The 24465-nt window shown below is 38.4% G+C and overlaps 1 protein-coding gene across 1 annotated transcript in view; it reads right to left on the bottom strand.

Annotated features, from left to right (window-relative positions):
* Positions 1-24465, bottom strand: part of Prx6a (Peroxiredoxin 6a) — a 71713-nt gene that overhangs the window by 10431 nt on the left and 36817 nt on the right. Inside the window, exon 4 of the mRNA XM_067145387.2 lies at positions 8654-8726. Within this exon, the coding sequence (XP_067001488.1) occupies positions 8654-8726 (73 nt within the window). The remainder of the gene's footprint in view (positions 1-8653; positions 8727-24465) is intronic.

The raw sequence follows: 24465 nt of genomic DNA, 5'->3' as shown, positions 1-24465 counted from the left end.
AATGGTTGTTAAAACAATGGATAAATACATGAAGAAGAAAAGAGGCAAACTGTACATCACAGCAATCATTTAGAGAAAGCTTTTCACTCACTGAGTAGGCAGGCTGTTGTTTATACGCTGAGCCATCTCGGAATATCAAGGAAGATGATAAAAGCAATTGAAAACATGTACGAGGAATTTAAGTGTTCTATCAAAGTGAAAGATGGGGTAGTAGGGGGAGAGATTTTCAAAATTGGGTCTCAAACAAGGTTTCAAATTATCACCAATATTGTTTTTATTATTTATTAATGACATTTTCCATTCCGGAGGCTTTGAGAAAGGATCATCTCCATGTCTCGAGAACCAAGATATTCCGAGTCTTATCTTTGCAGACGATAATCCTGCCGCTCACATTAACCGCTGTCAAAATGCAAAATTAGTATTAATGGGATAGTAAATTAGTGTAGTCGAATCTAAAAATCAATCCACAGAAAACAAGAGTTATGGTGTGTAAAAGGGGTGACAAATCTCAAAAAGTGAATAGTGGTGGATAGGTAAGACAAAATTAGAACTCGTTAAAAAAAAGTGAATACCTAGGGATGATCATAAGCAGCAATGGCAGATGGCCAGAACACACAAAAAGAGCAAAAATGAAGGGACTGAGTGCTCTGGCTAGTGTAAAAATATTGGACAAAAAGATGCCAAACATTGAACATGAAGTTCAGAAAAATGTATTTAATTCAGTAGTTAATACCAAGTTACTGTATGGAGCAGATATATGGGGAGTAGAGGATGGAATTGTAACATTAGATATAGTTGTAAGTAAATTTGCCAAAATAATAATGGGACTGTCAAGCTGTACTGTAAATAGTGGAGTGAGAAAGATGTGTGAAGAGATGAGTATACGGGCGAATATTGTTAAACGAATAAATATTGGTAGAGGCTAAAAATGGGGGCAGGGGGTGAAATTCCAAGGATAGCATACCAGTACCAAATAAAACATCAAAATGAGGGTTACTGGGTGGATGGCGTGAAGAAACTATTGGATGACATAGGAATGGGGTACTTTTGGGAAATAAATTTATCAAGGAATATGGGATTGTGTAAAATGATGGTTCAAACAGTGAAAGACATTGAAAGATGAACAATAAGTGCAGAATGTAATAGCAAGAAAACACTGATTAAATTTTGTAAAATAAGTGAAAATATGACAGTAAGGACTAAAATGTTAACAAAAAGGAAAATGAAAGGGATGATTTGGTGGCTGATGGGAGTACAGTAGAAGTCCATTATAGTGAGTACGGATAAAATGAGAAACCCATTGTAACGACAGGTTTTTATGTCCCTTCAAAATTCCTATATTAAACTGTACAATAGCCTTCGGTTACGAGAAAACTTTCACTGAGTCATCAGTTATTATGAGAGATTTTAACGTTTTATTTTCCGTTATCGGTAATTATACTCTTCAATGTGAAAAGCTAGCAAAAAATTTTTTTTTTTTTCAGCATAACTCTCGATATTCCACAAACTAAAGTATGGTAAATATTTGTATATTACTGTGATCGTTTTACACAATTAGATTATAAAACCTTCCACGAAAAGATCAACAAACATTGCAGCAGCGTATCTCTTGCAAACGATTTTATTGGCACCATTATACTCTCGTTCGTATTAAGAATTCACACAAAGCGGCAGTTCTTTCGGATGTCACAAATTCGTTGGCTTGGTCAACCAGTTATGGCTATGTATTGTCGCAATGAAGAGCTCTTTATCGAGCTGCTATTATTGCTGTCAAAACTTGTCGTTCCTCAGGGTGTGACGTAAGCTGGTGCTTTTATTTATTGCTGTCGTACGCAAAGTACACTTCTTGTGTTGCTCAAGTCGTGATTTCCTTAGTGCGCATGTCTAAAATTGCTTTCTGTGTGAGATGTTAACAGACTGTGCTACTGTTTATTTAAAAGATCAAGTTTCTTTCCATAACGTTCAAAGAAGTTGCGTAGGCCCTATTAGTAGGGACCTGCATTTTTTGCGTTTGCGATAACACCGACGTTTTACAAATATTCCCTGAAATGCTTGGAAATCAGTTACCTATTCATAACGTTAACAATTCGAAAATGACAGATTTATTTTGCAAAATAAAACGAAACGAGACAATAAGGCAAATATGTCAACTTTATCAACTATATATGCATAAAAATGTGAATTCACGGGGTTTGCCTTCTTATAAAGGTTCTTCCTCCGCCAGAATAGACCATCGTGACCATCACATTTTTACAAGGTCAACTTGTTCTCCCACTACATCAGCTCGACTCATGCGCGTGCGTCATTCTACTTAAGAAGCAGGTTAGTAAGAGTCTTATTGTTTTCTCTCTCTGTCTTATTATAGCTAGTATTATACCCAACGTGAGTGTTCGTACAAAGGAAATGGCTCTTGAATTAAAACACGTCGGATTATATGTATCCGATTCAAAAATCTTAATGTGTTAATACTGTAACAGTACGATATCTTGGGATAGAAAACATATGAGTACCAAGCATGTGCAAACTGAGAAAACCCAATAAATGAAGAGATCATCTACAGCCAGTACATCCTCTTGTCACAAGAGGCAACAGAGTATTGTACAGTGTAATTTTGCTGCAAACGAAAGAGTTATTGCAAGGGATAATTTTGCCAAGAGGGTTACAGAATCTTTTCTTAACGCGAATATACCACTAGAGAAATTGGATCACCCTGCTATTGAATAATAGATGAATGAATTCACTGAAGGTATGTTGAAGAGTTTACTGCCAAAATTATATTATTATTATTATTATTATTATTATTATTATTATTATTATTATTTGTCGCTTCAGAAACGGAATTTTATAACATTCATTCTTAAAGTTTTTCAAGAGGTGCTGGAAATGTGCCGCAAGTTAGATTGTAAAGAGAGAAGTATGTTCCACTTCTGAGAGATGAAAGATCAACAGGTGAAAAAAGCAGCCTGTGACCAGAAGGTTATGTTACTATGTGACGAAACGACAGATAGGTTGGGTCGATGTGTATTAGTCATGTTAATTCACCCTCTTGAACCAAAAATAGAGCAGGAGTTGTATGTTGCTGATGTACATATTCTGGAAGCAGCTGATGCAAAATCATGCAGCAGGGCAATACCAGTACAGAAGTATTCTATTAACTACAATAGTATCTTGGGACTGGTAAGCGACAGTGCAAGATACATGTCAAAGTGCTTCAGTTCCCTGAGAGGATGAAATTTACATTCAGTGTTTGGCACACCAGGTGGGATGCATATTCAAGAAAGAAATGACAAAACTTAATGCAGCGGTGGCTGAGGTTAAAGCTGTGTTTCTCAATGCGAGAAAGAGGAAACACCTGTATGTTCGATTTCTCAAAGTATCCTCTGAGAATCCATAACTGTTTCAGTACCAGTGCTGACAAGGTGGAATACTTGGTTCGAAGCCGTTTTCTATTTTGAGAAGCAACTTTGTGTTATAATTGAGTTTGTGCAGTTATTAGAGCTGGACTTCATGAAATCACTGACAAATAGTGAAGTAAGTATAATTTCAACAGAGGCAACATTCGTCAAGGGACAGGCCGATGATTTAGTGGAATACATGACTGAACTAGAAGAATCTTCATATCCAACAAGTTCTACACTTTATAGAGAACTCAGTATAATATTGCTTAATTTTGAAGTAGGAAAAAAAAAAAAAAAAAAAAAAAAAAAAATTATATATATATAGTGAAAAGGAGAAGAGCTAAGTTGCATCACAAGCTCAGATGTTCAAGGAAATGTTAGGTCAGCTGTGAAAAACACTGCAGCATTAGCATTTACAAAATTGCAGTTACTGGTATTTGAAGACACTGCTAGTAAGTTGTATTCAGCATATGAAGTGTTTAGTCCAGTATTGATCCTTAACAGTAATGTCGATCCAGCCTTATTGAAAAAGTTAAGTCTATTCCATTCTTTATTCAGTGACCACAAAAAGGTACAGTGCACTTCAAGAGCAAACCAATCAAATTATGTTGTAAGATGGAGAAATAAATATTGTGAAAGTTCTGATTAGTTTGCTTGACTCATCCTGAGTTTAGTGGCAGAGCTCTCCAGTCAGTGTGGTATCCATGTGCTAATGTTGACTGTGCAAATTTCTTTTCTTGCTACTCAGGAGTTTTCAGCAACGTTGCAACAGGAAAGTCTCCTTTGACAGTTAGAAAAAAGAATATTATGCATTTTTCATTCAAACTATGCCTTCTTCAGTGATAACTGAATGATAAAAATGTGGGCATTTTAAAAATAAAACTCCATATTGTTCTTCAGTAAGTTATTTACTTGAACAGTACCTTTAAAATCCCAAAATATCATAAGTAAGTTATTAAAAATAACCCATGAAATTCTAACAAAATAACGCAAAATTCTTTTAAAAAAAACCTGATTTCCACAAAAAAAAAAAAAAAAAAAAAAAAAAAAAAAAAAAAAAAAAAAAAAAATGCAGGTCCCTACCTATTAGTGATATTAAAAGCAAACAAACTGTATTGTGTAGTGTTAATTTAAATTTCAGTTTGTCTTCAATTTTTGGTTCTGTGAACAGCATGGTTTAAGCTGTCGGCTGTTTCTAAGTTGTGTTTGGGAGTATTCATTCCTTTTGAAAACAGTATCGGTAATAAAACAAACTCACTTCATTCTGTTGTGATACATTACAACGTTGAGTGGGAAATGAAAATCGTTAGATTTAGTTACAAAATATGAAATTGTGCAGGCTTGTGAAAAAGGCCATGTGAGCAAAAGTGAAATAGACAGGCGGGGTAATTTAACATCTTCAACTCTATTAACTATCCTTAAAAAAATAGGAAAAATTCAAAGACGCTGTTTTAAAGGGTAGAATTCTAAGCGGGAGTAAAAAAAAACTGCAAAGTGCGGACCATGCTGACCTTGAAGCTGCCCTTTTTTTAGTGGTTTACCCTGAAACGAGATGCAGGAGTTCCTATTTCAGGGCTCATGTTAAAATCTAAGGCTCTCAGGCGAAATATTTCAGACTTCCAGTGCAGCGATAGATGGTTAACCGCTTTGAAGCCATGCGTGGCATTTCGCTTCACACAATAAAGGACGAATCGGGAAATGTAGACGAAAAAGCCGTCAATGATTGGCTTCCAATCTCCGTGAAATTCTTAAAAGGTACGAGCCCAAAGATGTCTATAACGCTGATGAATTTTCACTTTTCTTTAATTTATTACCCCAAAGGACTCTTGTGGTGAAGGGCGACCCATGCAAAGGTGGAAAACGCCGCAAAGAACAACTAACCGTTGCTCTGTGCTGCAACATGGACGGTAGTGATAAACTCAAACCGTTTTATTATCGGCAAGTCAGCCAACCAGCGAGCATTTAAAGCCGTGCGTAACATTCCATGCACGTATGAAGCGAACACAAAAGCATGGATGACATCGGCGCTTTTTAAGCAGTGGCTTCAAGCATTTGATTCGAGAATGGGATTGAAAAACAGAAAAGTCATTCTTTTTTATAGACCATTGCTCTGCTCATCCAAATGTTGAGCTATGTAATATTGAATTGGTATTCCTACCACCAAACTATACCAGTGTCCTACAAACACTTGATCAGGGCATTCGCAGCATACAGGTCAACTCATTGATGCATAGGCTTGAGGTAAAACGAATACTGAAATGGAATGTACTGAAAGCTATCTGAGCTATCGCAGTGTCGTGGGAAACCATATCTCCCGCTGAATATCTGAATGTTTCAGACACGCAGGCTTCCGATGAAGTGAAACAGAAAGAGAAACTATTGAGGAGGAACTTCCTCATCACGAAGTGCCAGATAGCTGGAATCGTGTCTCTTCTCAGCTGAAAGTCACCTGTCAATCTGACGGTTATATAAAAGCTGACGAAGGTGTGCCTGTATGCGGGAATCTGAATGAGAGTGAAATTCGTGAACTCATTAAGCCTACTAACTCCTGTGATGAATCAGACAAGTGAGGACGGGGACATCACAAACATACCAACACAGTCTCCAGTCATGAGTGCTTTAGATGTTTTAAAAACATTTTATGCAGTAAATGACACATCACTAGACGATTTGGTGGCTATCCAGCGAGTGGAGAATTTTGTTATAAGGAACATCATTGCCGGCACAAGACTGAAGCAAGCGACTTTGGACTCCTTTCTGAAGCCTCTGTAAGGTAACTACTGCATTCAAATTTAGCGCTGTGAATGGAAACTTTAAATGCAAATGTAATATAGCCTAGAATAGTTTTAACTTTCATTTTCCATGGTGAAACATTTTTAAATGCTGCATTTTTTGCAGTTTTGGTAACTGATCGCTTGTTTGAATTATGCTGGGTGTTTTATTCTGTATTATAAAAAGCTGTGTGTTGAAACTCAATTCATGTCCTGTCGATCAAAAACTTCGACAACTGACCATTGCAATGCATGGTTGATATATCGTCGAGTGTAAAGGAAGGAAAAAGAAATCCCTGAAGAAATTCAGGATATATATTGCCAATGCTTTCATGAGTGCAGGAAAAAGGAAGGCTGGTAGGCCATCTTTAGACTCACCTGAACAACCAAAGAAGAAGGCTACTGTACCAGTTCCAGTGGGAGATTCCCGCTGTTATGGCTATGATCACTGGCCACAACATGGACCGAAAGGACGATGCCGATACTACCCTACTGGATACTCTACAGTGAAGTGCTCAAAATGCGATCTGGTTCTGTGTTTTGTACCTGGTAGGAACTGTTTCCAAGCATTTCATGTACGAACCTAAAATGTAACTTCTCCTACAACAGCAATGATGCTCTCACGCAACATGCACTAATTTCTGTATATAATGTAAATAAATATTTGTCAACACATCAGAGCATTCAAAGTGTCCATTTGGTGAAAGAAATATCCTTTAAAATGTTTTCCCTTGAAAATTTGGGTGTCTGCCAATTAAAGGGCTAAGGCCCCAAGACTAAAACTTCCTTTTATTTTCCTGAAATTTTGAACACGTTTACATATTTAATATCTGGAGAATAAAACTCCTAAATATTTATGAAAATTATTGTAATATGCAAATACATGAATCATTATTGCATATCCTTCTTACTGAATTTGGTTTACATCGGAAACTTGTTAACCTTATTGCGGTCACTCTTAGAAATACAAAATCTAGAGTTAGGTTCAGAAATGAAATCTCTGAGCCATTTGAAATTCATCCTGGTCTTCGACAGGGAGATGGATTATCCCCATAGTTGTTTAATTGTGTGCTGGAAAAAATTATGCATGAATGGAATAAGGTATGCCCACCGACTGTTAAGATTGGAAGAAATATTTTACTAAATTGTCTCACATTTGCTGATGATCTAGCATTATAAGCAAATAGTACTGAAAAAGATAAATTTCAAGTAAAGAAATTGGAATGATTACCAGCGAAGGTTGGGTTGAAAATTTCTTTAGGGAAAACAGAAATGATGCCATCACTTCAAGTTGACACTACACGTATTATGTTAAATAATACTCAGAAAATAAAGGTTGTAGACAAATTTAGATATCTTGGTGAGATTATAACTTAGGAATGCTAACAAAAAAGCATCCACAGATAGTAGCACTCAAAAATTGAGATGAGCACAACAAATTACCTAGTCGAGTTACGAGAAACAGTCTCTTTCGATTAATGCTAAATTTCAACATTATTACTCCGTCGTTAAACCAGAAGCAACATATGTGAGTGAAACATTATTTAAACTGAATACCCAATCAACAACAAACTGCAGAAAGTTGATAGAAGAATTCTTTGGACGATTATTAATAAAAAAAAACCCCCACCAGACTGATGGCCAGTGGAGAGTTGCCAAATTCAGTACTTTACAAGGAAAGTGAATCGATCATTGACACGATACGAAAACGGAGGATTGCATTCTTTGGACACATATCGCTTACCAAATGCTAGACTCCTGAAACAACTTTTTGATTTCTTTTGGAATAGAAAAACAAAAAGACATGGTTAAAGAAAATACAAATGGATTTAGATGAATTGAAAATTACTAAATATCAAATTGAAAATAGAGAAGAGAAACGGATTCTAAATAGCAAGTACACAAAACAATCAATAAAAATATCGCAGCACAAGCAGTATGTTATATCTGCAGAATGGGCCGCAAGATCATCTAGATTGAAGAAGTTGTGGGAAAGGAAAAAGTTGCCAAGTGTTAAAAGCTGAACTTATTCTTTGAAGACTTTGTTGTATAAGGTCTGATTCTGGTGCTCTGATGTAGGCGTAAACAGTGGGAAAAAAATAAAATAAATACGCAAAGGTCATATACCATTACACTCAGATTTGTTTAAATCCTTAATACAGTATATTATCAGAGCACTATACCACATTTTCCAATCAATTTTTCTTGAAATTCAATCAATTCTGTCTTACAACTTCGAAGTTACATAAGTGATCAGTTTTTAAGCCGGAGACTTTCGCTTTTCACGAAAATGATAGCAAATGTATCTACTATCAAAATATAAAATAAACCATAAATTCAATTTTCTGACTTAATGTATTGTTTCCTGGAAAGCGTTACATATAATAATAATTAAAAAATGTGACACTTTTGAGCAATACCAACAGTTCTTCCATTCCTAACAAACAAGGCAGTAGAAATACCACTCAACCAACACAATTTTACCTTCCAATCAGCAGGAGTGGCCACTTTCTTGTTATCTGTTAGCTGCAAGGAGTCCACTGCACGCAAGATCTCACTGAAAAGACACATAATACTCTCGTCAGAAATGTTGAACTGACGGCTTTCAATAACAATAAATAAGGGGAAAAATAAAGTGAAGCCACTCTCCTTTAACATGTAGTGAGGGAAACATGCCACCAATTTCTGAATCACCAATACTCTAATCTCCTTTAACGTACGACATAGAACACTGCTCTGAGAAGTACACCGATACTCTAGTCTCAGGATATCACCTCTCTGTTAACCTGTCAACATGGAAGACTTTCACTACCTAACTACCCTATGCTGCAGGAGGAGTAAAACACCGTGCACGCGGTAAGTGCAGGCATTTAATTAATCAGGCATAACAGACAAATGTTTCAATGGATTTTATCAAAATGTTCATAGTCTGTTAACAATACATGAACAGACAAACAGCGTAAGGTACTGGAGTTATCTAAGGATATTTACAATCTGCTTCCAATCTCTCCACACAAACCCACCATTCATAACATTGTTAAAAGTTTACTTGCACATCACGAGCAACATCATTGCTACTTTCACTCTCAGATTTTATATCAGAGTCCTCGTTCATCAAAGCCAAGTTTTCCGTATCATCATCCTCTAAAACATCATTAATTCTCAACCGCAATCACAAGAACATGTTTAACTGCCCTGATGTCAACAACAAAACTCTGTTAGCATTTGAATTGCAGTTGATAAATCTCATATTCGCTGTACTGTACCGACACCAATATCATAGAGTAACCTCGAAAGAAAATAATTCTCATTCCACCTTATTCAAGACTCGCGTATTCAAAAGGCAAACTTTCAACATAGTGTTTAGAGCTAACAACACAAATGCTAAGACTTTTTATAATATACACACTGTTAACAATAATAAATTTTCTAGTTCAGGTGTCTGTAAGTTGAAGTGTAACTATTGTGATTCAAATTATATTGGTCAAACAGGGAGGAATTTTCAAATAAGATATCAAGAGCATGTTAATGCAAAAGAGCACCGAGTGAGGATTTCGTGACCCAATAAAGACTATTCTGACTGTTCACATAACCAGTCAGATGAAACCATAAAAGGAAGTGTGGGATCCACAATTCTGTCGTGTAAATATTGTAAAATCCATATGCAAAACCTGAAAGCATGTATCTGGATCAGTAGTACAATTTACGAACCACAGATATTTTAGATACTTTGTATGTGAGAAACTTAATCACTGGACTTAAATTTTCCAGCTAACTCATTCCTGTTGCCAGTGTTTCACCCCAGTGTGCCAATTTGGGCTCATCAGTTGGTAACTAGCATACTTACCAAGACACATGGCTAATGCATACCGGAGGCTACTGCGCAGGCTACTTAGAGCCAACGGAAGTGCCAATGCACTTTGAGAAACTATCTCTTTTTCAAAAATTGATGCTTGCTAGGCAATTAGATGTTACAGAAATCAATTCCCATAGGAAATATGAAAATTTGTCCCGAATGCGTAAATTTATAATGAAAGAGTTAACTGGAAAATTTATAATGTCCTATAATGGACTAATTATATTGGTATTATAAATTTACTCATTCGGAACAAATATTTCAGGTTCCCTATGGGAATCAATTTCTGTAACAAACCTAATCATTTTAAGTCTTTTACAGGCAGAACCAGTTCTTGGGAGAACTGCCAGATCACCTCTTTGGACTCAGTTCCGTCCTTGTTCTGATATCTCGATGCTGTTCTCCAGTGAGAGCTTCTTTAGGAAACCACTTCTTCCTATCAGAAACAGAGCCTATTCCTCTCCACTTCTTATACAACTGCATTACAGTACTTTCCAATCCCTCCAGATAATGGCAAAATTTACGTAAGGATTTCTCATACGACTTCTCCTTTAAAAGATAAGTCTTAACAAGAAATATCCGCTGCTCTCTAGTGTATTGCAACATTGCTATTACACGCCTGACATGTACATATATCCCCACTCAATTGCAACTAACAGACTGTGTGATACAGCTTGGCCATGAGACCGCCTGCATTATCGTTCAACCTCTAGATGACAGTCCCAACCCAGTTTGGCGTTATCTGCCAGGTGGTGGAGGCAGGGCCCGGTGAGCTAAAGTGGCACTAGGTTCTGAACACTGAACATGGACAAGGTGTGCAGAAGGAAAATAATAGAAAACCATGTTCGGGTTCAAATTCACAATCTTCTGAATGAAATCTTTGTAACATAGCTGGTAAAATGAAATGTCGTATGGCTTTTAGTGCCGGGATATCCCAGGACGGGTTCGGCTCGCCAGGTGCAGGTCTTTCTATTTGACACCCGTAGGTGACCTGCGCGTCATGATGAGGATGAAATGATGATGAAGACAACACATACACCCAGCCCCCGTGCCATTGGAATTAACTAATTAAGGTTAAAATCCCCGACCCTGCCGGGAATCGAACCCGGGACCCTCTGAACCGAAGGCCAGTATGCTGACCGTTCAGCCAACGAGTCGGACAACATAGCTGGTGCCTTACTTCTAATTTGCTCTGTTCAAAACATGGTAACCTTACGCCAAATCAATGCTACAGCAATGAAGAGGCAGTCTACTTCATGGCATTTCTAGTAGAGTAGAAACTACAGCTTGCTGCCTTTCGCATACTGAATAATATTGCTGTTGCTGTTACATACTAGTCCTCTTGTAGCTCCCTTCGAAATTTCCTGGAAGGGATGACTAAGCCAGGCCGGGTTTCTCCTAGCTGGCCCGAGGACATGTTGCGATCTCGCCTCTAGTGTTCTCTTCCTTCTGGTTTCACTCTGCACCTTCTGGAATACGAAATGGAAATGTTCCGCCTCTAGCTAAGCTCTGAATATTCTAGTAACCCATCATGAAGACATAAATACAAGGCTGCCACCAAAGAGGCGTGGTTGCTGTGTCGGAGTGTTGGAGTTCAGTAGTTGGACAGAGGTGACAGCAGTGTCGGCTGTTGCCAGTGTCCCACTGGTGTCAGAGTATCTGAGCGGAGTATGGTGTGTGCAATGCCTTGGAGTACTGTACGGGTACGAACGTGGAGTGAACAATTGGAGCTTTACGGCAGTAACGCTGGTTGTCGTCCCTGCCCTGCCGGATTCAGAGTATTGTCCTGTACTGAGCAGAGTACTGCCTAGGACTACTGTGTGTGTACTACCGTGGAGTGAAGACCATTGTGGAATCGGTGTGTGGAGCAGCTGTTTCATACATGCTAACTTTTAGAAATAAAAAATACGAAGATTTCTAATTCTTGGATTTCATCATGCATATTGCGTCATGGTCTCAGTGGGAAAAAAAAGACAAGATAAAAAGGACAGAACCAAAAGAAAAAGCACGTGGCCTATAACTCCAATGAAACTACACACAGAAACTATGTTAATAGTGTGCGAACCACAAAATAAGAAATTCATTCTTTCGTTCTGATTAACAGAGTCGCTAGTGCACGCTAGAAGGATGATTGCCATCCCGAATTCCCAGCTGTAAAGCACACACGCTGCTGTAGTGAGTGGGATACACAAAGGTGATAAACGATACACTCGCCAAATAAAGCATCAAATAAATATGCTTGAAAATGAGGTTGCGTAAATAATGCAAGCACGCAAGAATTTATCCTAGGGTAAGAATATTGACCGTACCGCAAGTTATATTGGTCAAAAATAGGAAGAAAAATAAATAAAATATCGGAAGACGAATAAAAAATACGGTAAGTTTCTGGGTAAATCGGAAGGGTTGACAGGTATGCTGTCACCAGCATAATTAGCACAGTGTTATTGGTCATTTGTTGTGAGGAGTATTTTTCTGCTCTTTAGTACTGTTGAGCTCATCTGATCTTTTAAAAACTTTCCTTCGTCTATCAATATAATTTATGAAGTGTAATTGCTGAAGAAGCCCTGTAAACAAGGACAAAACATGTACCAAAAAATGTGATTTGTATATGTTAATAATAAGTTAAAGATTTTAAGAATCTGATTGGTACTGAATAAGGTGGAACCAGAACCATTTCCTTTTGAGGTTACTGTATGATATTGGTGTCAATACTGAACCTGGAAATATATGCCCGAACTTGGCTAGCTTGAAGAGTAGGGTTTACGCAGGGCGTGTACGGCACATCAGATTGAAATGTGTGCAGAGGGAGGTCCTGCTTTTAAATGAATTTTTAGTTTGAACTTTTTGTTTATTCAGGAAAGACAAGTTCATATCTCCTTTAAGTACAGCTAATGTTGGAAAAGGTACCTTGTTCCCTGGTCTTGCGGCTGTGATGTGCCACACTGTTGCTGCTCCTTCCATCCACACCAGAACAGCTCTCGGCACCACGGAACCATGTATTACTCCACCGGGGGCTGCTCCAGACATTTTCAAATTTCTAGATGATCTTGACGGTCTGAGAGGTCGAGCTCCAGGATTTACTCACTCAGTAATATTATTATGAACACTCGACTTATTCAAGGTGAAATTTAAAGTGAAGTTTGAATAGTTTTACTGTCCCCATAAAGGGATTAACGAAATGTAAAAGCACCGCGTTGAATGTCAGTAAGATCAAACGCGAACATTTCTTTAAGATAACTGAAATTGATACAGATTTAAGAGGGATTAAAAAGACTATTCTGCAGTCGAAGGTTGATGAAATCGAACATGCACTCTTTAACATAAATTTCACTTGGCACAGTTTTAAAGATTGCACTTGGCACAGTTTTAAAGATTGTAAAATAAGTAATTTTCTTATGTATTTCACTGTTCACTGTTTGATGATAAAGGACAAATGCTTATAGAGATCTACTACAACCTACTATTGCTCTGGATCAGTGGCAGTTCGTTACATTTCACTCTGGCAGGGCTGTGCAAATATCCAGGGTAGATTATAAAGAATGATAATATTTGTTCTGGTATATTTTATAATTTTTCCAGTTTATGGTTCAAAATTCCAGTACATTTCCAGTACCTATATTAAATTCTAGTATAATTCCATTACTACCAGTATTTCCAGTATCAGTAGACACCCTGTAAAATTCCGGCGTGAGATTTTTTCCGAAAAGTCAAGCCTACATCAGGTAAGTTAGACATGTGGGATGAAGTACCAACACTGGAGAATATTCTTCCCATTACGAGCTGACAATACGACCTGAAGTGAAATAAACATGAGCCAATAAAAGTACAATTCATGTTATGTCATAACAATGACATACCAGCAAACAAAAAAAAAAAAAAAAAAAAAAAAAAAACCTGTTGAATACGAGAAGTGCCAGGCTTCGAAGAAGGGACTCTGCTAGATTTCCCCAAACTGTCTGTATCCAATCTTGTGCAAGTGACGAGTCCATCCACCCTTTTTCTTTTTACGAGCTCCACGCTTGCGGTGACAATATCTGACGTACCCACTCTTGCCCACAGATGTGTGACAAATATGTGATGTGGCGGGTCACCTTAATTTTAATATAAATAAATAATATCTCATTGTTTCTCCATAAACAATATACCATGGGCGCCAGCCTTCAAGCTTATGGTTTGAAAACGATAGTTGATAATTAATAATGATAATAATAATAATAATAATACGTAATGAGACTCTAAACACTCCCAGGGGTGGGGTGATGGGACACTAACCATTAAATGCACAAACTTGGAAGTTAAGGATCATTAATAAGAATTTCCGAAAATACAAATTAAAATAACTATTTTTAATTTTTTTTTCTATTTTGCTTTACGTCGCACCGACACAGATATGTCTTATGGCGACGATGGGACAGGAAAGGCCAGGAATTGGAAGGAAGCGGCCGTGGCCTTAATTAAGGTACAGCCCCGGCATTTGCCTGGTGTGAAAATGGGAAACCACTTAAAACCATCTTCAGGGCTGCCGACAGTGGGGCTCGAACCCACTATCTCCCGATTACTGGATACTGGCCACACTTAAGCGACTGCAGCTATCGAGCTCCGTAAACTATTTATTAGGATGAAAAACGTGATGCAACGGCGTGTTGACGAAATCTGAACTTATGGAAGCAAAATAAAAATTGAATGAAATAAACTCTAAGAACATAAATTGTTACGCGTTGGCTTGCAGTAATTTATGCCATTAGCTCACCATTTGTAGACTCTTATTTAGATACGATCGATATAGCAGCTGATGTTTGATGGACCTCTCGTACAGGTGGCGTCATCTTTTGTTGTGGATTCCAGTCCTCCTCCTGCTTTGTGCATAGTACACTAGCTGTACTACGACTTTCCTGCCTTTAACACTTCCTACTGTACTCCTTACATAAAGTTGTAAAGAGTCCTAATTTTAATAGCAAAACCACCATGGGTTATGTTCATGGAGAGAATACACTTCTATTCTTCCATAATATGGAACAGTAGCGTAACTAAATTCATAACAAAATCTCTCGTGCCCTATACCAGTCCAAACTGGTCTCCCGTTGACTTAACTCTTGTCATTGAGATAACAGGTCCCAATGAGAGTAACTTTTGAGTAGTACACTACTCAGATGTGAAGTGAACTAAGTTAAGATTTTCTCCGATGTCAAGACATACAGTCCTCCTCCGATGATAAGATTAGAATCATCCTTCTAAATAGTTGGAAGAGTGTCCTTCCAAGTGCCTGTCATCGAAGTATATAGGTTCCAAAGTCTCCCTTCATCAACCATATCACACGGTCCCGTAACATTTGATGTCTTATCCCTTCTCTTATCCATTGCTGTGAATCTATCATGATGCTTCACTACGCCCATTCACATAGGTTGTACTTCCCCGCAAAAACAAAGTGCCAGGTAGCAAACTTCGAAAAGTAGGCATTAACAATATTTTAACTCTCTCTTCAGAGTGTGGAGGGAGTAAGGTCTCTCGTAAGCTTGAAGACTTATATTTCCTGGTAATGGGCTGAAAATAGCCTGTTGACTCCGGTCCCCTGACTTCGGCTATTGGAAAATTTACCGCAAGCTATTAATATGAATGATGTTGAAATACATTACTCAATAAGTCGTTCGTTCAGAATACGTTATAGCTGCGATACAAAGAAACGAAATGATACGAAATGGATGATTAAAACCCTATATACACACATACATATATATAATAATTTAAAAATGACCTAGCAGTGATTAAATATATACAGTGAAACCTCGATTCTCCATTTTTCGAGGGACCATGAAAATAAAACGTACACCGGGCGAGTTGGCCGTGCGCGTAGAGGTGCGCGGCTGTGAGCTTGCATCCGGGAGATAGTAGGTTCGAATCCCACTATCGGCAGTCCTGAAGATGGTTTTCCGTGGTTTCCCATTTTCACACTAGGCAAATGCTGGGGCTGTACCTTAATTAAGGCCACGGCCGCTTCCTTCCAACTCCTAGGCCTTTCCTATCGAATCGTCGCCATAAGACATCTGTGTCAGTGCGACGTAAAGCCCCTAGCAAAAAATAAAACGTACAACAAGGGAAAACGGAAAATCCGGGAATGAATGAAAACCATCAACAATTTGGCTAAACATCACAAAAATGAAATATGTAGAATTATAATCTTACAAAAACTCCTAAACCAAACCAAACTACCGCCCCAATGTGCCTTTGCCTGCTAAGCGACCGCTGCTCAGCCCGAAGGCCTGCAGATTATGAGGTGACGCATGGTCAGTGCTACGAATCCTCTAGGCCGATATTCCTGGCTCTCTAGATCGGGGTCGCCATCTCACCATTAGATAGTTCCACAATTAAAGGTAATCACTCAGGCTGAGTGGACCTGGAACCAGACTTATATCCAGGTAAAATTGCCTGACCTGGTCGCAATCGAACCTGGGCCCTCGGGATGAGAGGCAGGCATGTTAGACCGCGAAACCGCATTAATTACCGGTACGAGAGTTCAAAATCTCGATACTTTATATTCAATTTTACAGGGGAATCTCCGACAGTTTCCCGTGAAAACTTCTTTCAGTTCAGCAACTTTGATTAGGCTAGCCAAACTCTTCGAAAAATCTAATAACGCCAAGCCAAACGACAATCGACCACAAGTAGTTTTTAATTCTCGCATCTAATAAAATTAAGCACATTAGATAAAAAAAGCACCCAACATGATGGCGAAATCCCTTCATTTCTTAATCTTTCATTATAATTTGGTCTCCGGTATACTGTTCGCAGTCAGTTTCTGGAAATTTCGTACCACGTAAATTAGGCCCACGTCAACTTTTAAAGGTTATGTTGAACTCGAAAACATGGTTTCGAATGTATCGATTCTTAAAAGTTCTTGAATGCATTATATTCAATTCTGCCCGTCACAAATCCAATAAAATTGGAAAGATAAAAGAAATATCATCAAAACTTCAGAAATTACGGTTATTCGTAACCTTGAGGTCATCTGGAAAGCGCGCTCGCTGCACATGTCAGTACGAGTTGGAAATGATACCAACAATTTAAATGTAACGTGCGCAAATAAAACGACTGCGGTTTTTGGTATTTAAACACAATAACGTAAAATTCCCAGTCTTATATTAGGACCTAAACAGTAATAGACAATCCCAAGACCTCCCATGGCTTTCTTTTTTAATGTAAGGTACAACATCTGTTCTGGTTTCGCTAACATAATCTTGTACGATAATATAAAAAATACTGAATTTGTGTTAAGAAAGAGCAGTTTCGATTCCTGCCTGAAAGCCCAGTTACTCTACAGTGCCAAAAACCTGTTCGGCAGTACGATCGAAAAAAATGTAAAAATATAAACCTCTAACCCTGGACATAATATGGATGTTTTATAAGAGCGAACATTTGACGAAACTAGTTCCGTCTTCAAGCAGAGCTGTCGAAATGCACCTTGTCTCCTTACAATTGTTGTGGCCACTCTCTGCTTTATGATTTTCTGAGATTCTCTAAACAATACCACCCGAATGCGTTGCTAAGATGGTCTCTTATGCAAGTTCACCGCCGATCGCTTTTCCATTACCGGTATAGTACTTGTTCTAATTATCGCAATGACGGGGCGTTAACGCCAAGATCCATCAGTATGCCATAGCCGTCCTTTTGTGAGATGTGTCTGTTAGGTCATCAGCCCAGAGGCTGGTTGGATCCTCAAATAGCACCACCAAAGGTTATGCGGTTATAAGGAAACTGCAAAAACCAATGGCAGCACCAAAACGAGGCGTACTAGGCAAGACGAGGAGTGAGGTAGTTTGCCATTGCTTTCCTCACTGGGTCAGCAAGTGCTATTGCAGCACGACTGACCCTATGAGCAACACCTTTCATAGCACTCAGATGCACTAGTCGTGCTCTGAATGTCATTACTCAGCACCACCCATACCCCAGCAGCTTCCATATTGTCACAGCCATGGATGAGACTGGGACTTCGGTGGAAGCTACATTTTACTCTGGACAGTTTATTAAAAAACGATTCATCGAGGACTTAGCGTTGATGGGACTGGAATTTCTGGACGGTTGTTCCGGGAAATCGTTTCTCTGAGGAACGGATAACGCGGGCCTTTTACAACGTGATTTAATTACGATGCTCGCGGGACCACGTAATTTGAATGCATATTCCGGGAAAACGTATTTTCCGGGAACGGATAATCGAGGTTCCACTGTGTATCTTTTCAATTAATTACACAGTTCAATAATTTAGTACATGCTGTGATGTTCCAAACATCACACGTTGTATAACAAAATCATATATTTAAGCGGATCCTCCCCTACTTGCGGAAACTTGCCGCTTTTTGGTCCGCGAAACGCTTTGCGAGACTTGCTGGTCACTTGAAGTGCACTTCCCTATGACCGTGGTAGCGCACGTTGCATTAACAAACTGAATACCTGTGGCCCGCTGCCCTATTCCCGAATGTTTCGGCATAACTGACCACCGCGATTTTATATGATGCAGTATTACTCGAATACTTGCTCACTAACAAACAATTCTGACATCACAGAATGTCCCATACACAAAACACTCATAAAATATGTTTGTACCAGACTGGAATAGAGCGTCACTATACTGCTAATAATAAGAGTTGGCGTCTGACATTTCTTGGAGGGAGGTCCGTTTACTGCCTGCCGGGACGGGATAAAAGGAGTGGCTGTGTGGTTGCCATGGAAACGAGGGTGGGGCGACTGCGGTTGCCATGGAGATAAAACTTCAAGGCAGTTCGTCTTGCTGGGAGTTGCCAAACCTGTCACTGTCACTGATAAGAACCTGATTGTTTATATAAGAGTGATCGCAAAGGGGACGGCACCGCCTGGCCAGGTAGTCTACAACAGATCACAGCGGTCAGAATGAAGGAGGGAACAAGTGAGCCGGAAGCGAGGGGTAAGAGCATGTAGAAAGGAATGCTGGAATGTGGCAACATCGTGAAATGGCACGTGCAGTGCTCCTCCCTCCAACCTTACCTGTCAGACGCCAACTTTAGGTAAGTCTAGTATAGTCACTTCTGGGCTGATTCTCTCACTGAACTAGAGTAGAGGGATTTCCTAACGGCTAATAACAGTAAGGTGCCCTTTATTTGGAATGCCCGCTTTCACAATAGGAAGGCTGCTACTTGAGTAGTTGACATCTTTATTTTGAAATCCACCAAGAGCTGCGTGATGGGTGTTCGAAGAAGTGGGTGCGTCAAACATGTGAACATTTCTTTTTCTCCACTGTGTATATTATGCAAGGGTGTTAACTATGCGAGAAAATACGGTAATTGTTGAATTCAAGAAGTCATGGGAAGATTTTAGTATTAACATGGAAAGGCTATATCTTGCAGCATTGAAACCTTTGTGTGCTTAATTGAACCTTTGTAGAGGCTAAATTCAATTGATATTTCTCAATAGTTTTAGGAATTCCTGTTTATTATGATGAAAAGTTATAAGAATAATTATAGTAAATGTTGATTCTAATGGTCTTTCTCTTCGCAGTAAAGTACTTATTTAGGTTATAAACAGTTTATGTAAGGAGTAATAAAGCAACGAATGTATTGCTGCAGGCCGTGTAAACTCGCGACGAAAAACGTATAAAAGTCTCTGTAGATGATAAGTGTGTAGCTCAATTCGAATAAAACTTAGTATAGAAAGTCAATACTGCACACCCTTTCAAGCTGCTATATCATTCGTTTAAAATTTCAAATGGATTCATACGAAGCTGATAGTAAAGTGCGTCGCGTGTTTACGGCATTCTTGCGATCAGACGACTATGAAGTTCCCTGCTGCCGAAACACGCTGCCCACAGGATTAAGTTTCTGTGTCACACTCACTTGTGAAGGACATATTTTACAATAGGAATCGGTGTTCACAATGAGGTGATATTTAATAATGCTGCTTACTCACAGGGAACGTTGTAAACGGTATTGCAAGAAGAAAGATGATATCAGTCCACTTACGCGTACGCCGCCACCAACAGGTGCGAGAATCAGTGAAGAAATACAGAGCTCAGAAAAGACTTCAGGGCTTATCAACAGTTAGTTCCTGTTCTTCAAGTCCAACAACACAACCATCAACATCAACTGCAGAGCTGAGTACGCCAACATCTGGTTATAAATGCAAACAAACATTGGGGAAAGCTGTAAAGCGTTCGGGGCACGCTTTACCAGCGACTCCGCAGAAGAAACGGCAAGTTGTTTCTGTGCAGGAAGTCTTCACTTCCAAATCAAGAAGTTCTTATATTTCTCAATACGGATGAAAACAGTTGGCCATCTCCTTGAGCAAGAGATTTTATCTCCGTAAAGGATAGTCCTGGACAAAAATAAAAACCAACAACAACAAACGATTCATGTGCGTCACAATGGAAGACACATACAAAGTTTTAAGAGAAGAATACCCACAACACGCAATTGGTCGGTCTTCTTTTCGAGGACTTCGACCAAAGTACATTTCTGTGCACTACCAGGAACACACATATAGTTCAGGCAAGAAAATATTATTCTGAAACATCCAGATTACAAAATCGAAGTAGATGACAAAAATCCACCCCGTGATACGACTTTTGAAGTGGGTGACTTCTGTACTTGGAAAATACAGCGGGAAGAAACATTAAAAATATTATGTTTGTACCATAACTGAAGGTAATGGTAATATTTATTTTGTAACCAATTTTTGCAAGTGCAACAATGGAGCTGAACTGTTTTGTGAACCACCAACTAAAGAAGAGGGCTTTTTAAATGTAAATGAAACCAAAAGAAAATTACCGGTGACACGTTTTAATCGTGGGAGATGGTATTTTGATGAGTCTATACCGGAAGCAGAATGAACAAAAATTGTTTTTCATTTTATCATACTTTTTTATGACCGAGCTTTCATTCAAATCTAGGCTACTTAAGTGTTGAATGTTCAGTTATTTTAAAATATTTTAGTGTATTTTACATTCACTGTTATTACTGTTAAATAAATGAGTGACAATTCATGTAAACACTTTACTTTATTAAGTAGGCCATATGTCAGTACCAGAATCTGCAGTTATATACATTATTATTATTATTATTATTATTATTATTATTAGGAGGAATGATACTTGCAATTTTATGTGACCGATAAACTCAGTATCATAAGCCACAAAACCTCATTTTTACGTGAAATCTGAACCATCGGACGAGACTTTCACCTCGAAAATCACACATGCATTAATCGGGACTCAAACCCAGTCCATCTTGATGGTTCCAAGCAGCTTGACCGCTGCGACATCACACTCCTTTATTATTACTTACTGCGATATTAAATATACATTTTATCATTGAGTGATCGTATTTGATGCGGAGTTTAAGATTTATTAGCCCCTCATGCCATGTCGCCATAGCACTGATTTGCATGTGTAATCCCGCGACGCTGTCAAGTAAACACTCGACGATCACCTTTAATTATATTATGCAGACAATACGCAACTTACACATTTGGTTTTTTCGCATAATGTAACTTTGTCCTTCTTAAACAATATCTTGACATTACCAATGAAAGTTGCCACAATTTGCAGAATTCAGAAAAAACGTAAATGTATGTAAAGTCAAAAGTCTGTTCCATGTAAAGAACGATCGCTATGTTTAAAATTTTATAAAATGGCATACATCAGGTTTACAACAATGAAATTTGTGGAGGTTGTTAAGTATCATCTAGAGTTATTATGCATAAATATCAATTTGTTTAGACTGTAAGTTTCATATATATGTTCAAAAGAAATGTACAAATGTAAACACGTGACGCCGGGAATTGGCCATATGCAATTCTTCTATGCTATTCTCAGAACCTTGTGGAGGACATGCACTTGGTCTCTGTACTAATTATTTTTTATGTATATCTGCAAGTGAATAGTGGATAATGAAGGGTAAGACAGACGGGCATTACACAACACAGTTTAAATTAATGGTGATAGTATTCGCAGGAAATAATGGTAACAGTAATATAGGAAGCGTGCACGGTGCTAGTAACAAAGCGCTCTGGCGGAGTTCCGTGAATTAATACGGTGAGAGTGCATTCCGCTGGAAGACTTGCTTCATAGTTACGGCAAAAAATATCATTGCATCTTGTTAAGATAAAGATGAAGTAATGCTATGGAAGTTGTAATGCTGTACATATAAAAATACATTTAACCTTGACATTGTTGTCACAGGGCGAAATGAATAACAATATTGTAACTACCTCATATGTATGAATCTGTGAAAACTCAAATTTTGCGAGTGAGATTTCCGGTGAAATTGACTGTGCTTTTGATAAGCTATTGACAGGTAGCATCCAGTAAGCAAATAAACAGAAATTCAGTTGGAAGAAGTAGATAACACGTCATGTTGCTAAGCAAAGTTCTGATAAGATAGATTTATACGAATGGATTATGTACAGGGGTTCTTTATCACTGGTGGCAAGAATTTTTTTTTTTCTAGCACACAAGCTACGTAAACAATGTCGCTGATATACGGAAACAGATCTTTAGGAATGTTTTTCAAGATTTCGAACATTTTCACCCTCTGTACGCATCTTTCAACATGAAGTCGCACACTTGCTACACTCTGAGTTTGTAACACTTCATTTTCTGTAAATCTCCCATTGTGAAGAAAAGGCGGCATAACAAGTAAAGAATGAGGTGACTGTGTCTTAAAACCTGGGAATCCCTTGTCGGCTAATATAACGTCCCTTTCACTCAAAAGATTTAGGAAGCCTGAATTGTTAACAATAAAAGTTTCATCGGCTTTTCCACCATAACAAGCGGAAACAAAAACAATAGTTCCGTTTGGGACCACAGCTAATAAAAATTCAAATGTATAACATGACTTGTCATAATTTATAAGTTTCATTTCCGTATTGATTGTAGCTACACATAGCTGCCAACTTTTAGAAATCAAAAATAGGAAGATTTTTTAATTCTTGTATTTCATCATATATATTGCGCCATGGTCTAAGTGAAAAAAAAAGACAGGATGAAAGGCATGCATACCTACAGTTACAATGTGATTTGATCATTAAAGTTAAAATTTTAAACTAAAAAACATTAAAATGGTTACAAGAAAATGTACCCCAAAACCAAACCAAACCAAACCCCATGGCACTACAGCCCTTGAAAGGCCTTGGCCTACCAAGCGATCGCTGCTCAGCCCGAAGGCGCGCAGATTACGAGGTGTCATGTGGTCAGCACGACGTATCCTCTCGGCCGTTATGCCTGGCTTTCTAGACCGGGAGCGCTATCTCACCGTCAGATAGCTCCTCAATTCTAATCACGTAGGCTGAGTGGACCTCGAACCAGCCCTCAGGTCCAGGTAAAAATCCCTGAGCTGGCCGGGAATCGAACCCGGGGCCTCCGTGTAAGATGCAGGCACGCTACCCCTACACCACGGGGCCGGCGAAAATGTACCTCAATCACTCTAATTTATGATACATTCATAATAATAATAATAATAATAGGCCTAATAATAATAATACAGTCGAACCTCGATATCTCGAAACTCTACTCGAATTTTCAGTATCTCGAACTTACTTAGATTTTCCGGCCATTTGTCCTATTCTTCCGTGTATTTATTTCACTATTCTAGAAATTAGGTTAAACGAATTTCTCGATTTCTCGAAGCAAAAAATACTATGTAACTCGAATTTTGTGCAACATCAACTGCGCAATACAGCATTTGCGGTTTGTGAGAAACAGTTGACAAGTAAAGAAAGGGTTCCGGTGAAGCTGGAAACTAATATGACGGGAACCGAAAAACTCGAACTTCTAGTGATCGCCAAATCGGCAAAGCCTTGCCGTTTCTCGGGTGTCAATTACCGGTCACATACGAAATCAAGCCCAGAAGTCGTGGATGACAAGCTCCATTTACGAAACTCGGCTGCGTGGTATTGACGACGTTTCAATGTGTAGGGAGGAAAGGTTAACCGCAATAAACAGAAGAGACTAACGGATATTTTCCAAACGTGTTAACGGAGCATTCACACTGTATGTACTGTATCCTGTCTTCTAAAAACTTACTATAATAAGGGTTATAATTAAAGTGATGCTGTAAAAGAGTTTCTTTGTATATTTTTAAGTACCTGCACCGTTAAACATAACATATTCAATAAAAGCCCGTAGATACATTTGATTGAATTATGTGCTATACATGCTCAAAAACGGTATTCTCTATATTTCGAAATTTCGATAAATCGAAATGAAATGTATCTCCCAAGGTGATTCGCATAATAGTTTCTTTTATTAGACTGTAAAATGAACGATAATGTAATTTTATAGGTATCTCCGAACACTTTGTGATAACGTTTGTTATGTTTTGTAGCCATAACGTGAAGAGAAAATACCAGAAACTGTCACAGACACAACTCCCTGAAATACATTCAACTCATTAAAATTATTAAGTAAGAATAAACAAAAATG

The sequence above is a fragment of the Anabrus simplex genome, chromosome 4 (genome assembly GCF_040414725.1).
Source record: "Anabrus simplex isolate iqAnaSimp1 chromosome 4, ASM4041472v1, whole genome shotgun sequence".
Classification (NCBI taxonomy): Eukaryota; Metazoa; Arthropoda; class Insecta; order Orthoptera; family Tettigoniidae; genus Anabrus; species Anabrus simplex.
This window is presented reverse-complemented; position numbering and strand designations above follow the sequence as displayed.